The sequence below is a fragment of the Stigmatopora argus genome, chromosome 2 (assembly GCF_051989625.1).
Source record: "Stigmatopora argus isolate UIUO_Sarg chromosome 2, RoL_Sarg_1.0, whole genome shotgun sequence".
In the NCBI taxonomy this organism is placed as follows: Eukaryota; Metazoa; Chordata; class Actinopteri; order Syngnathiformes; family Syngnathidae; genus Stigmatopora; species Stigmatopora argus.
Genome location: NC_135388.1, coordinates 16,799,300 through 16,815,395, shown reverse-complemented (window position 1 = coordinate 16,815,395; position 16,096 = coordinate 16,799,300). Strand labels below are relative to the sequence as shown.

General features: G+C 40.3%; 2 protein-coding genes across 3 annotated transcripts in view; both read right to left on the bottom strand.

Moving 5' to 3' along the window:
* bbox1 (butyrobetaine (gamma), 2-oxoglutarate dioxygenase (gamma-butyrobetaine hydroxylase) 1) overlaps positions 1 to 9,362 on the bottom strand; it is a 37,137-nt gene extending 27,775 nt beyond the window's left edge. Inside the window, exons 1-4 of one of the 2 annotated variants that reach the window (XM_077591231.1) lie at positions 9,030 to 9,362; positions 8,605 to 8,810; positions 6,818 to 7,258; positions 1,653 to 1,767 (exon numbers count right to left, since the gene is read on the bottom strand). In XM_077591231.1, coding sequence (XP_077447357.1) covers positions 1,653 to 1,767; positions 6,818 to 7,219 — 517 coding nt within the window. In that variant the 5' untranslated portion in view covers positions 7,220 to 7,258; positions 8,605 to 8,810; positions 9,030 to 9,362. The remainder of the gene's footprint in view (positions 1 to 1,652; positions 1,768 to 6,817; positions 7,259 to 8,604; positions 8,811 to 9,029) is intronic. The other variant, XM_077591225.1, reaches the window with a different exon arrangement.
* A 2,932-nt stretch (positions 9,363 to 12,294) lies between these two features.
* fibinb (fin bud initiation factor b) lies at positions 12,295 to 15,310 on the bottom strand. The gene has a single exon (XM_077588271.1). The coding sequence runs from the start codon at positions 14,259 to 14,261 to the stop codon at positions 13,638 to 13,640; it is 624 nt and encodes a 207-aa protein (XP_077444397.1). The 5' UTR covers positions 14,262 to 15,310; the 3' UTR covers positions 12,295 to 13,637.
* Between the last annotated feature and the right edge of the window lie 786 nt (positions 15,311 to 16,096).

The following is a 16,096-nucleotide window of genomic DNA, read 5'->3' as shown; positions in this document are numbered from 1 at the left end:
AGGCTCATAAACAAACACCAAACTGCAAAGAAAATAAATCCTTAGAGGAGTCAACAGGGTTCTCTTTCGGAGAAACACGCACAAGTGGACACATTAATTAGTCTGGAACAGGTACAACAGGAGCCACTCAGCCCTGTGGGTCCTGCAGGACCAAAGTGCAGTACACAATCCAACCAAAGCCTACCCATTTATTGATTGTTCTTGATTTAATTTGAACACTTTAGAAGTCGTTGCTTTTGTAACAACCGATTGAGTTGAAATGAACAAATTTAGAAGATGATTTTTTTCAGGCACTACGACGATGTTACCCCTGTGAAAACAATAATTTTACCAGTACCACCTGCTTTTACTTAATGCTACTAAAATGCGGGGAATCAATACAATCATTCAGGTAAGACGAGTAGCATTACCTTACCAGTGGAAAAGAAAAAACAACCTGCAACTTTAATTCGTACTCACTTTTACAATTCAAGTTGTTCAGCAGGTTGAACGGGGCAACTTAAAAGCCCACTATCATGTGGTCTGGGGGGTATTTACCTGAATTTGATAGATTGGACTTCGTTGAGCCACAAACCATAGTCATTTATTGTGCAAAGCAAAAAGAAAAAGGGCAGAAAAACAGTTTTAACCTCATTTTGCTGTTGGCCAGAAAACTACAGTTGTTACTGAACTGATGTCACTTTCTTACAGCATCTTCACGTATTACTATCCTTTCTGTTTAGTTTTGTTACTGTGGTGGCCAGCATTTTAGTTTAGTCCCCAAGGAAATTCAATCTTTTCATCGCGAAATTGTTAATATGTGTAGTGCAGGAAGTTGGAACAACACGAACACTGCCAATATAAGCTTGTATATTTTTTACAGCCGACCGAGCGGTGAACAGAGTTGAACACAAAGAAGGAAGTGGAGCAGCCAATAAGTAGTCTGTTCTGTTTTTTTAATATGAATATTTCCCTTAAGATTGCTTTGACCAAGTGACAAAAGACATGTGGCCAATGAGTTGGGTTTCTTTTTTTGGGGCAAAACTGCAGTAAAATATCCACCCGATGCTGCAGTGGTTCTTCCGCCTGACTTTGGTGCGGGCAGTCTGGGTTCGATTCCCTCTCGGTGGCAGTGTGAGTGGTTGTCTGTCTCTGTGTGCCCTACGACTAACTGACGACCCCTCTAGGTTGTAGTTTGCCTTTCGCCCGAAGACAGTTGGGTTAGGCTCCAGCAACCCCCGCAAGCCTTTCGAGGATGGGCGGTATGGAAGATGAATCAATGCAGTAAAATATACTGCAGTTAGATGATTAGCATGCGGGCTAGCTGCCCTCGTAAATGGCACGGGAATCAAAATATTGCCCCAGTCAGTGTCGCCCAAAGTGCACCGGTAAAATATATGGTGCCTCTAGTTAGCAAGAGCACCCCCCGTGACTCTTCTGAGGATAAGCGGTATGAAAAATGAATTAATGAATTTCAATAGTTATGGTTCTGTATGAGTCTTGATCGTTTTTGATCAATTTTGAAGACTCTGACAGGATTCTCTTATTCGATTGGTGTGTAAAAAATGTGTGAAAGTGGGACTTTAGGGGACGTGGTCTCGGTTTACTTCCAAGCAGTTCACTTTGTGTGCAAAAGCCACAATCTGAATTAAAGATATAAAATACCAACTCACCATTTAGGAAGAGCTCTTCTTGCATGGCTTGTCTGGCTTCAAGAGAAAAGCAGCGTTTCTTTAGCCATTCTGCGTCAAACACACTGGTGTGCTGGTCAGCCCAAACAACAGACAACTGTGGAGGAACCATCCAAAGCTTATTAGTGATGAATGTGCATATGTTACTGCGACAAGTCCGAGATGATTGTAAAGTATCCAAAATATTTGATGATAAATATTTATTTGCCACTACATGGCCAACATGCGACATGGAATGTTATGTGACTATGTATTAAGTTAAGCTGATTTAACATAATTTTGCCACGTTACAGAAGACCAAGTGTTTTTGTGGATATACATGATTTGTCAATTCATTAGAGCACATGTGTCAAAGTGGCGGTCTGGGGGCCAAATCTGGCCCGCCGCATCATTTTGTTTGGCCCGGGAAAGTAAATCATGAGTGCCGACTTTCTGTTTTAGGATCAAATTAAAATGAAGAAAATAGATGTATATTAAATTTCCTGATTTTTCCCCTTTTAAATCAATAATTGTAATTTTTTAATCCATTTTTTTCTGTGTTTTTAGTTCAAAAATCATTTTGTAAAATCTAAAAAAATATATAAAAAAAGCTAAAATAAACATTGTTTTAAATATATAAAAAACTGAATATTCAGGGCTTTTAATCCAGTTCTTTTAATTAATTTATTTTAAAAATCTAAATATTATATCTAAAATGGTCCGGCTCACATGAAATCGAGTTGACGTTAACACGGCCCGCGAACCAACCCGAGTCTGACACCCCTGCATTAGAGCAATAAGGAAGGCCCCATCATTGGATTTGCATTTATGCTTGTTGAGATTCCATTTAAGGCAGGGGTGTCAAACCGGTCCTCAAAGGGCCGCAGTGGGTGCAGGTTTTCATTCCAACTCAACAAGAGGATACATTTTGCAAGTGTAATCAGTTAATTAAAGTCAGGTGCTACTTATTTTAGAAGACACCTGATTGGTTAAAATGTCGGCACTGGATTGGTTGGAACAAAGACCAGGACCCACTCCGGCCCTCGGCGGAATCGGTTTGAGACATGTGATTTAAGGTAGTAACAAATATAATTCTCACCTCTAGACAATTTCTAGTCTTTATGTAATATAATCATGAGCGGAATATGGTTTTGGAATCAACAGGCATTGTGTTCTACATTTGCTGCCTTGTTGTGTTGAACTAAACAAGTTACACCAGATGTTGGTCCTCTTATTGCATCTAATATCTGATTCTGTGGAATCCTGTGTAAATGTGTCAGAGAAAAAGTTATGATGAAGGGTTTCTACTGTGAAATCAAATAACCAGGATAGTTTTCAAGCTTCTGGACAGCTTGCTGAGGAGTTGATCATTTGATTCAGGTGTGGTACAGGAAGCAAAAATGAAAAACAGACTGGATAGGGGCATTCGAGGACCAAAGTTAGGCACCCCGGCTGTATTGTAATTAATTCATTCATTGATGATTGGTCTACATATTGATTAAAACTAATCTAGACATACACAGTAGTTTTACCAGTGAATCCTATTCAGGTTGGCAAACATTAATTTCTTCAAAGTTTTTGTGCCAAAATACCGCCGCGCCTCGATCAAAATCTATTAAAGCCATTCGAACGGCCATGCTATCACGTTTCAGGTGGGATCAACTTGGTAGGTCTTTTATGTAAATGATTGTAGTTGGCTTGTAATGTCATAACTAGGGGAATTTCAGAGCAACTTGCTAACAAACTTCAGCAAACAAAAACAAAACATTTGCTGTATAATCTCCCACTAGAGCAGGTACTCCACAGACGCAAATGTTTGTATACAAGCAACCAGAAGTCAGGAAATGTGAGCTTTCTATTTTGCCCTGGTCTCTTTTATCTGAATGTTTTTGATTGTGTTGAAAGGTGAAAATCCTCCTCATGCTCAGCTTTCTAGCAGATGCAGATATTTTCTAAGACAGTTCATAACCTTAAAATGAACATGTTCCAGTTGAAGAAAAACAACATGAAAGGCTGATGCTGCGACCAGAATGATTCAATAGAGGACTATTATTCTTGATTTTTCTTAACATAGCACATTTGCCGTATGTCGATGGTATTTTCATTATTTTCCCCTCACAATTGTGTGTCTTTAGATCATTGGATCATGGGTCATAAATCATTACATATTGAATGATGATGCTGCATCTAATATGTGGGGACAGATTTGTCTCCGTTATTTACATAACAAATACATCTGATAACCCTGCTTATTAGAACTGAGCCACAGCTTCAGCAATTCACAAGCAGAACTGAATATTTACAAATAACAAGTCATGATAAGGGTGGGCCTGAGTTGAGTGGTTAGCGCATCGGCCGTACAGTTCTGGGGTCCTGGCTTCAATCCCAGGTCAGTTCTACTGTGTGGAGTTTGCATGTTACTTCCGTGGGGGTTCTCTGGGTACTCCGGTTTCCTCCCACATTCTAAAAACATGCATGGCAGGCTGTCTGAACACTCTAAATTGCCCTTAGGTACGAGTGTGAGCCCGAATGATTGTCTGTCTCCTCGTGCCCTGCGATTGGCTGTCCACCAATTCACGGTGTCCTCCGGCCCTGTGCCCAAAGCCAGCTGGCTCCAACACCCACTGGGAGCTTTGTGAGGATAAGCGGTTCAGAAAATGAATGAATGAAAAGTCATGATGCACACATGGAAAATTTGATACATTTACAGATTTTGAAATCTTTTTGGATTCACAAATGGTTTATTTTAAGTTTTTTTTTCAAATCCAGATACATACATGATTGTTTAATCATATATGTATCTGTGGATTTGAAAAAAAAACCCATAAAATAACATTTTTTATCCCAAAAGTGCACGTGATAGTCATCGGCATATTTGTGAACCTGAAAACCACGTTTTTGTGTAAATAATTTTGAGCAAAGTTCCCTCTAATTTTTTGTTTGTCTGGGCAGAAAGACAACCTCCCTGAGCACACTGAGTACCGGTGTGAGCAACATCATCATTGGTCGCTATGGGCACATACCAGTATCACGCTTGTTGAGATTCCATTTAAGGCAGGGGTGTCAAACCGGTCATCAAAGAGCCGCAGTGGGTGCAGGTTTTCATTCCGACTCAACAAGACGATACCTTTTGCAAGTTAAATCAGTTAATTAAAGTCAGGTGCTACTTATTTTAGAAGACACCCGATTGGTTAAAATGTCGGCACTGGATCGGTTGGAACAAAGACCAGGACCCACTCCGGCCCTCGGCAGAACTAATTTTTTTGTTTGTCTGGGCAGAAAGACAACCTCCCTGAGCACACTGAGTACCGGTGTGAGCAACATCATCATTGCTCGCTATGGGCACATACCAGTATCACACCTGCCATAAGCAGGTGTATGTCTACTACACATAAATGATTTAGTAATAACAAAATGTATTGATTAATATCTATGAATGGGCGGCATTCGCTTGCGTCATGACGTCACGGCGCATGCAACAGCGGCATTTTGTAGTGACATAATCATGTCACGGCGCCGTCAAATTGCAGATTTTTGCAAGTCGTGTTTTTTGCGCATATAAGCCGTACCCTCCATTCAGTCATCATTGTTTCGTCAGACAAAAGCTGATTATATGCGAGTAAATACGGTGAGTGGTTAAAATACAGCAGAGTGCTTTGAGTTGAAGCACAGAAAAGATTTATGCCCTTTGTTCTCTGCATGTACAGTCTTCAGCACAAAGAGTACCCAACCATTCATCAATTTTCCATACCACTTACCTTGTTTCAGCTTGTTCAAAAGCTAGATCCTATCCCAGCTGACTTTGGGCAAGAGGCAAACTATTCCCTGCAATGGTTGCCTTTCATTCACGAGGAACATACGGAGACGAACAACCTTTCACACTCAATTAACACACCACTGAGTGGGAATAAAACCTACAATGCCTCCACTAAAGTCCTTTGAATTACCTTAAACACCATAAGTGATTACAGCTCAGAATAAAATGTTCAAACTCTTAAAATAACTAGTATTTTTTTCTTCGCTTTGCTAAACATTGATTGTTGTACACTTATCCCTTTATCGACCAATGAATGTAAAAAAAATATGTGCAGACAAATGTAATTTGCAATAAAGGGCCAACGCTAAAGTATTTTATATGTTATGTTCTTGGATCATTCCATAAGAACTCAATTGGAAGTCCTCAGGTGACCCACTCCAATTGCTTTTAGAGAATAGTATGTAATAATGAAAAATACAACATTCTAGACAACTCCTAGTGGCTTTGGAAATAAGCCACATAGCCTTTTTGGCCTCGCTAATTGTGAACTTGTGAAATTTGGAGGGTTTTGGAAGTCAATAACTTAAATGTTGACAGAGTGAAAAGCTGATATTTGGTTTGCTCAGTAAATCTGGCCCAGAATTGTCATCAACTGCTCTAAGAATTGCTCTCATCATTTTCAAGCTACTGCCTTCTTTTATGGGTGTTATTCAAAATTCATTATTCAAGCCCTCCTTCTTGATCTAGACGTTTTAAAAAAAGCAGATCATTATGCCAGAATTTAAACTTTACCCACGTTTTGGAACTTATTGAGATATTCTGTTTCTGAGAATGTAACGTTTAAATAAATGTTGAGTGAAGCCATGTGTTAGGTTATAAAAAAGAAACAATGGTTAGGTAGGACACAATAAATCTCTCTTAGAGCCCTCATTAGTTTTGCTACACAATAATGAGGTTGAATACAAGAGCAATATAAAAAATGTTTTTAAAAGAAAAGAATTTGACTTGAATGTTATTTATGTGTAAGAGATTACAATACTAAGCGTAAATGCTAATTTGCTTTGCAGCTGTGTAGAACAGCTTAATTCAAATATTATGTGGAGTAGCCAGGGTTCCAATTCATTTCATCCAAAACTTGGAATACAATAACATGGAATGCAGCGAAATTTCAAACTCAAGCCATTTAAGACATACCAGATTAAATCAAACATGTTCACACAATGTATGAGGATGAACACTTTGTAAATGTAATGCTTTTAAAACTTTTGAAGATCATTGGGCTGCTTAATTATTGATCTTTATTATTAGTTGCCTTTATTTTATTTTATTTATATTTTTATGAATTCTCACAAAGTTGTGAATGACAATATTGGTACATATACCGTATACTGTATGGAATACTATGGCCTACCTTGTTATCATTGGTAACCTCCACAGCATTAATGCCAATGTGGATGTCCAACTCACTCATCAACAGTTTGCGGGCCTGAGCTGACTGGAGTGTACAGAGCGGGCACTGGCAGTTGTCCCTAAGCCACGTGAAGGGATACAGGCTCTGTCCTCCATCTTCCCACTCAACCTCCACCATTCGTTCTTCATTTAATGCCCGGGCATGTCTCACAGAATGGCTGGCCACAGAGAGGGAGGCTGAACCCAAAGTCTGCTGTCCACAAAGCTGCATAAATGTCAGGCGAGCAGGTGGTGGATGGAAAACCTTCTCTGGTTGGCCACGAAAGCGCACAGTCTGACAGCCTATGGAAGAGCTGCATCTCCGCAAAGCAGGCCGGGCAAAACGGCCCAAGGTACTGAACATTTTTCCAAGTGTCTCTTGCAACTGAAACGGGCTCACCAACTGGAAAATGGTACAAAACATTAACAGCACGAAAGACAGACAGTTCACACCAGAAAGTGTTTTAACATTGTTTTTTTTGTTTATACTCAGTATTACTGTCTTAAAAAAGGACCCCCTTTGGCACCTTTACAACCTAGCTGCTGCTCATGGACCTTTCAGGTTAGTTCTTACTGTTTCAACAAACCCAACCCAGGTTTGAAACTCCTTAATGGTTTAAGCAAGGGCCAGCGAAGCACTAACTACATCAGGTAGGGCGGTTATCGTGACGACACATACATTTCTGGACTTTCACCGACCAACTCCCCATTACACGTCCAACTCTCGCTGACTGCTACTGTGATGACGTAAAAACGTTTTATAGTGGTGCAGTGATGTGGGCCCAACTTATCTTATAATTGTATATGTGTATGTGTGTGTGTGTGTGTGTGTGTGTGCGTGCGTGCGTGCGTGCGTGTGTGCGTGCGTGCGTGCGTGCATGTGCAAGTGTGTATGTGTATGTGTATGTGTATGTGTATGTGTATGTGTATGTGTATGTGCATATGTATGTGTATATGTATGTGTATGTGAATGTGTATGTGTATGTATATGTATACGTATACGTGTATATATATGTATGTGTAAATGTATGTATATATGTGTGTATATATATGTGCATCTAATGTGTGTGTGTGTATGTATGTATGTATATATAACTATATATATATATATATATATATATATATATATATATATATATATATATATATATATATATATATATATATTATATATATATATATATATATATATATATATATATATATATATATATATATATATATATATATATATATATATTTACATATATACAGTGGTACCTCGAGATACGAGCTTAATCCGTTCCGGGACTGAGCTCGTATGACAAGATTCTCGTAACTCGAGCGGAAGTTTCCCATTGAAATGAATGGGAAACAAATTAATTCGTTCCAACTCTCTAAAAAAAACACCAAAAACAGGATATTGGATTGTCTCTCGGTAGCCCGGCGGTCATGTGGTTAGCGCGTCGGCCTCACAGTTCTAGAGTACAGGGTTCGATCCCAGGTGGGTCCTCACAGTTTGGAGTTTGTATGTTCTCCTCGGCCTTGTGTGGGTTTTCTCCGGGTACTCCGGTTTCCTCCCACATTTCCAAAAACAAGCATGGTATGCTTAGTGAGCGTGTATACTTGTTCGTCTCAAAGTGTCCTGGCTGGCCAGCGACTCTGGGTGTTCCCCATCTAGTGCCCATAGTTTTGCTGGGCAAGGCTCCAGCACCCCCTGCAACCTTTGTGAGGATAAGCGGTTGAAAATGAATGAATGAAAATACTCACTTGCCCTTTAAAGGGTTAAGAACGCTTGGCACATGCCACTCATGCTCAGATCCCGTGTCCTTAAAGATGACGTGACATCACTTAAAGCGATGGATTTGATTGACAAGAACTCCACATATTATTAGGAGGATGTTGACCACCGCGTGTGGACAATGTGTACATGTCACCTCCCCGAAGTGACGCCCATGTGATCTCGCGAACCCTCTCTAAAATTACACATAGAAAAGTTCGTATGCATAGAATTATTAAACGGGAGTTTTACCGAACACATGCAAGTTTCGTGGGCTACTTGCTAGCTAGCTAAATGACGTCATCATTTACGCGTCAGTTCTTGACGCATCCTTCAACGCTTGAAAAGCTTTTGTTATTGTTTTTATTATTCGTACTATGCCCCGTGAAAATAAAGTAAAGACAGTTTCAGCTACCTGTATTTAAAAGTCTTCGGTCCAAAGAGCTCCGGCGTCCGTCAACTCAAACGTCTGCTGTCAGTGTGAGAGAAAGTAGGTGAAAGGTCGCGGGAGGAGGCAGTGCAACATGACATAACTGGGTGCACCTCTGTCCTCAACCCTTGTATTCATTGAAGATTTAACGTGATTTACTATCTCTAGGGGGGCGCCTATGTCCGATTAAAACAGATAAGAGCGTGTCATTGTTCCATGACCACGAATTGTATGCACGTCATTCGCCGATCCTGATAAGTAGGTAAATAGTCAACGTTTCCTTGTGCAAGGAAAATACACTGTTGTATTCTATTAGTATATTTCTCGACATGCTTCAAAGGCTTCTTTGTGATCTGTGCCTTTGTTACTGGAAAAGTACTTAAAGTTACTGCGAAATTATGTCAATATTATGGGATTTACCACATTTGAATGATTTCAGTATTCTTGATCGATCTAAAACAAGAAAGGGTTAGACTGATTTAACTTTAAACGATCAAAACTTAAAAGTCACTTTTTTGCGGTGTATTTATACTTCCTGGTCTCCTGCCCTATAAAGTGATAAAACGTTTAAAAATGCATATCCTCTGAATCAAATTTAAGTTAGTTTAAGTATTAGATGGCTTATTTAAGACCACAATAAACAATTGTTTTTACGGGTGTTTGTCAGGTTGTGATTAATTTTCTAAACACAAAAAAGGGAAATGGGTAGCCTCACACTACTGAGATCGAGGGTTCAATCCCAGGTTTGGACCCTCCTATTTGGAATTTACATGTTTCCTCCCACATTCCAAAAACAGTTCCACAGCAACCTATCAAATAATGCTCCCAGTACTCAATGCAAATAAAGATTGTTTATATGAAACCCTATACCCCTGCTATCTTTAATGTGTTTTTACTTGTTAATTTTTGGTGGGATCATATTTCATGGTTCCATTGCACCCTATCACATACACATTGAGGGTTCTGGTCACTGATGTTTGAGATCTTGACAAAGGGAGATGAAAAAAATTCTGGGCGTGACAAAAGATGTTGGCACACATGCAAAGAACCTTGATGTCGCAATTTTAATGGGTCTCAAAAGATGACAACACTGGCAGCCGTGCATGGTCTAGCGCAGTGGTTCCCAAACTATCTTACCTGACGCCCCCTTCTTGCTTCCAGTAGACCCGCACGCTATGGGGCGACTTAGCTCCTAAAACTTTACCTGCTCTTATTAAATACATTCTAATGGGAGCAACGTACCGAGATCTGTGATATATTAATTTTTCTATACCTCAGAATTTGCATGTTGTCCCTGCGCTTGCGTGGGTTTTCTCTGGTTTCCTCCCACAACCTAAAAACATGCAGGGAAGGCTGGTTAAACACTCTAAATTGTCCCTAGGCATGGGTGTGGGCATGAATGTTTGTCTGTCTGACAGCCTGGAGCCCGTAGTTAGCTGCGATAGGCTCCAGCACCCCCCGTGACCCTTGTGAGGATAAGCGATTCAGTAAATGAATGAATGATTGAATATACTGGTAGTTTCATTTAAGGTTTAGAACTGTCTAGCGCTTGTGTGGTCGCTATTATGTTGCGATCTTGAAAAGAACCTTCACAAATGAGAAACTATTTTTGTTGTTTGATGTTCAGAAGTTCTTCGTTTTGTACTCCACATTTATGTTAGGCACTAAAGTAACTTAAAGGTTGCTTAATTTAGGAGATTAAACCTACCTAGGGAATTACATCAAAGCTCACCAAATGTCTTTTCACTAGGGTCTGTTTTTTTAGGCCTATAGTTACATCTCTTCTCATCCTATACATTCCAATGAGCAGGTTCTTTTCCACAACACTCATAATTAGAGGGCATCCATCTGTGTTTCATTTAAAGCAGACCTTTAATTCTTGTAAAACTTAATTGACTGGAATTTGTCAATGTAAAAGACATGGCAGGAGTGTTTGCCCATTGATTAGTCTTCTATCACACTGTAGTCTCTTTTTAAAGAAACCGTAAGCTTGTTCCCACAGAAGTAAAGTTAAGCCACACTTACTCAGAAGAGAAAACTATAAAATACTCAGAAATATTTTAGTTGTAAATCATTTGTTGCCCAAACTGAACGGAAACATTTAATTAAGAAAACCATCTGATAATGTTATCACACATCGTTGTTTCTGTTGGAAATCCTTGAGTGCTGCCTGCAGTCTTAATCTATAACATACTATATATATATATATATATATATATATATATATATATATATATATATATATATAAATATCTCTCACACACAGTATATTAAAATACATTTATGCAGCTCCATCCCGAATGTAAATAGACTATCTAATAAAATAGTATTTACTTAGTACACAAGTAAAAAAAATACACTGTACATTGTATAAAACCTTCTATAGACAGGCCTGTTATCTTAAGATTAACATTTAGCACCAGAACAGTAAGGAATTGTGCAACGTCTGCAGGCTTATTATGCAATTTGTATAAACATTCTCACACTCTAAATTGCCCCTAAGTATGGGTGTGACTGTGCATGGTTGTCTGTCTCCTTTTGCCCTGCGATTGGCTGGCCACCGAGTCAGGGTGTGTCCCCCGCCTCTGGCCCGGGGTCAGCTGGGATAGGCTATTGTGGTTTCGATTCTTTTTTTCATTTGTTTACCTATTTCGTTCTGAAATTAGGCCCCTTTCGAGTATTTTTTAACTATCACAGAACTTAGCATCGCAAATGGTAGAGTATTTGGGATACTCTGTGATCATGCGATTGTTACTGACACAGTCATAGAAATAATAATAGAGGGGAAAATTTACAAAAATCAAAATTACAATTTCCAGGCTCATTATCGTTCTTAAACTCCCCTCTTCCCACACACGCACACGTGCACACACACACACACACACGCACGGACGCACGCACGCACGAACACACGCACACACGCACGCACGCACGAACACACACACACACGCACGCACGCACAAACGCACGTACGCACACACGCGCACACGCACGCACGCGCACACGCACGCACACACACGCACACATCTCTCACGATGCCCTTTGGTATGGTATATTGCAGGGGTAGGGAACCTGTGGCTCGGGAGCCATATGTGGCTCTTTCCATGGGTGCATATGGCTCTCCACTAACCTGTGATATAAAATATGGAAATCGCTGGTGAGATAGCTGAGTTCTAAACCCACTAATAGGAATGTCACGTCACGTTGACACTACCTCTACCACCACTTTAATCATAAATTTGTTTGATGATATCATTGATACTGATTTATTAGCAACAGCATAACAATGTTGTCAAAAAAATTCAGAGACTTTTTGTACTTTAAAAGTGGTGAAATGACAAAAAAACAGCACACATTTTCATGTATTTTTACCTTTCAATTCTGAAAATGGCTCTCAAGAAATAACATTAAAAATATGAATTGTTTATGGCTCTCTCTGTCAAAAAGGTTCCCGACCCCTGGAATATTGCATAGATCTGGTTGATTAGACCACACGTTTTATGCCAGAACAGAATTTTTGACAACCTTAAGTTTTGGTAATTCTTTGTCTCAGATAAATCCAAATAAAAGTGATGTTTTTTTTTATCTGGGGAACCAGTTTCGCTGTTTTGTATAATCTGACAAGAAAAAGCAGAGATAGCTTATTGTCATGTATATATTTTTCAATAACTATACACGTGCATATTTGAAAATTAATGCCGTTCCTTCCTTTTTTGGTGGGTAGAATCCGGCCAATAACCTCTGAAAAACACATGGAATAAAACTGCAATTTTGATAAGGATCCGAACTTGGCCTTGAAAAAGGAAAACTTTTGCCTAGTCGGTAATCTACTTTCCAGGATTGCCTGTTCCTAAGCAGCATTTTAAATTTAGGACGGCCAGGATACACTGGAATGTACAGAGATCATGATAAAAAATACTGCTTTTGTTTGATTGATTTAGTCACAGACCTAATTTAACAATTTTATGTTCATCCCTGTATTTTCTATAATGTACTGTGAACTGCATTTCTCAATGAAAGCTATTCCTTATATTTAAGTTTTACCAGGGGTGGCGAACAAGACACAAAGATCCCAAATTTTAAACTGTGAGAGTCAAAGAGCCATAGCTTACACCATAAGCAGCATAAAAAGATCCAATCTGCCAAACTCTTTTTTTATATAAAATATAATTTATAATTTGTTTTTAATGGACCCTGATGAATTTGAGTGTTTTAAGATAGAATAAAAATAAGAGAAACATGAAACGAGACAAAGAACCACGGTATATACAAAATATGATAAGAAGTAAAGTGCCGCATTTTGGCCGGGAGCCGCATGTAGCTCGAGAGCCACGTGTTCGCCACCCCTGAGATTTACGAAATCTTAACATAGACAACTGAATATTTATACTTAGTCTTAGACAACTCCCAATATGATGCAGTGAATTAATGCCATATCAGACAGAAACACAAGAATAAACTATATTTTTCACTCCAACAAATTTGCCTGTTATCTTTGTGATTTCAGAATTAGGCATTTGGGGGTGGGGGGTCTGATTTACCTCGAAGTCACAGTGCATCATAAAAGAAAAGCCCAAAAATGAAAAGAAAGTCTTAGTACTTCATGTATTCATTCTTCAGTCTACTGAGGCGTGTGCCATGACTGCGAATGATGAGGGAGAGCAACTCATTTTTGTCCCTCAGTCCCAGAGAAATGTCCAAAGTGTCCTTCAGGGTGTCCCGGGTGCTCACGATCATGTTGAGGAAGTCGTCGCTGAGCCGATGCTCTTCTCTCAACTCGCTCTCTTGGCTCTGCTTGAACTTCACCTCAAGTTCCAACAGGGACTTCTCGGAGTTCGTGAATGCGTCGCTTATCTGCGCGGTCTCTCTCCGCAGATACTTCCCGTAGCCGTCCTCTCCGTCCAGGTCGTAGGAGACGCTCCTCCCGAGCCCCTCTAGCACCCGAGCGGAGTCCTCGATCTGTCGCTTGATGATGGTGAAATCGTCCCGGATGACCGAGTCCTGGTCCTCGTCGTGGCCGCACTTTCGATCGTCGGTCATTCGGAAGAGCAGTTGACATTTCTCTGGGTCGTCGTTTTCCTCGTAGTTGCCGTCCGGCACGAAGTAATGGTGAAACGTGCCATTAGACATCTCAGGCTGGAGATGTCCGCTGTAATAGGCTCCACACAGGCGCAGTGTCAACATCCCCACACAGATCAGCAACTGCGTGAAAGCCATGGTGTTTTTTCCCCCCAAATAATAAAAGTCCCTCACTGGCAATCAATTCAATGAGTCGTTATCGGCTCTGTTTTAGGCTGACTCCGGTCTAGGAGGAAGCATTTCGCACAGCTTCTGACTTTCAAAGCTGCTTGCTTTACTTTTTTTCTCGCTCTCCTCGTTCTGCTCCCCTCGCTGCTCAAATGCCAAAGTGGTGTTTAAGTGGGAAAGTTTCCCTTCAGTGGTGCTTGGCAGCTTCCACCGCTCTGCGAGCTTCTGTGAGGGGAAACCATTTAACTTCCGACCTTGTTTGGGTACTACAAACGTGACTTACTGGTGTCCAAACTCCGGTCTGCGGACCAATTGTGGCCCGCTGGCCAGTTTTTAATGGCCAGCTGCCATTTGTGTAAATATAATTGAAAATGGCCAGTAACGAAAGCTCAGATTCAGCCAACATTCCCTCACACTTTTCATCTTATTTAACATTAGATCGAACTAGTCACTTAAATGGTGCCTCATGAATAAGCCTATATATATATATATATTCATTCATTCAACTTCTATACCACCCATCCTCGAAAGGGTCCGAAGGTTACTGGAGCCTAACCCACCTGTTTTCGGGCGAAAGGCAGACTACAGCCTAGACTGGTCGCCAATCAGTCGTAAGGCACACAGAGAGACAAAACGACTATCCGCACTCGCAATCATGCCGCCACCAGTGGGATTCAAACCCGCGGCTGCCCGCACTGAAGTCTGGCGAGTGAACCTCTACACCACAACACCACAAAGCGGTCCTACACACACACACATATTTATGCATATAAAGTCAGGCAAGTGACCCACTACACTGTAGTGGGTCACTTGTCTGACTTTGGTGCAGACAGCGCGGGACGGTGACATTATGGGTTCAAATGATTGTCTCCAAGGATCGGCTCAGCAGTCAAGTAGTTAGCGCCACAGCCTCACAGTTCATGGGTCGTGGAGTTTGCATGGGTTTTCTCTGAGGATTCAGTTTTCCTCCCACATCCCAAAAACATTCATGGTAGTCGGGTTGAACACTGAAAATTGTCCCAAGGTATGACTGTGGGTGTGGATTAGGGGGATACCCTTCACGCTCACACTCATACCTAGGGGAAATTTGTAGTGTCCAACTAGCCTACAATTCATGTTTTTGGGTTGTGGGAGGAAACTGGAGTACCCGGAGAATACCCGTGCAACCGGGTAGAACATACAAACTCCACACAAAAATGGATTTTAATTAGTATTACTGTACTGTACAAGTTAACATCAGGGTTTGGCCAGTGCCTGATATTTCTCTCTTGGCATAGATATATATATATATATATATATATATACTCTTGGCAGCTCTAAATCGACAGCTCCAGGGAGATAAAATAGATGTACAGTTAGCACATTTTGTAGTGACCACCTGTTCTCCCAGTCTACATCAAATTACAAGCCAAGATTAGGTTGAATGAAAAAACACTACATGTGACTTCTTGAGTACATGGTAGCTGTTTAAATATTAAGATACAACATTAACACAGAGGAGTGTGGCAATCTTTTTTTTCTATTATTCCTGTGCGTCAGCACTAAATTGATAACTGTAGACATGAAAATAATGGTGATGTTACCATTCTATGTAAGAAACTGTAAAACATGGAGCCTTTCCATTCCTCTACTGAGTAATTTGAGTTTTAAAAGGTGATCACAATTCCCCTCACAAGAGAATATCTTTCCAGTGGAAAATGCAAAAGTCGCAGACCACCATCTTTCTCACTGCTTTATAATTTATTTGGAAGGCTTAGTCTTGTGACTCTCATCCAAAAGCCTTTTAAATTGAAGTGACACTTTGT

Coding starts and splice junctions, on each gene's coding strand:
- fibinb (XM_077588271.1), bottom strand. CDS start 14,261: ATGGCTTTCACGCAGTTGCTGATCTGTGTGGGGATGTTGACACTGCGC.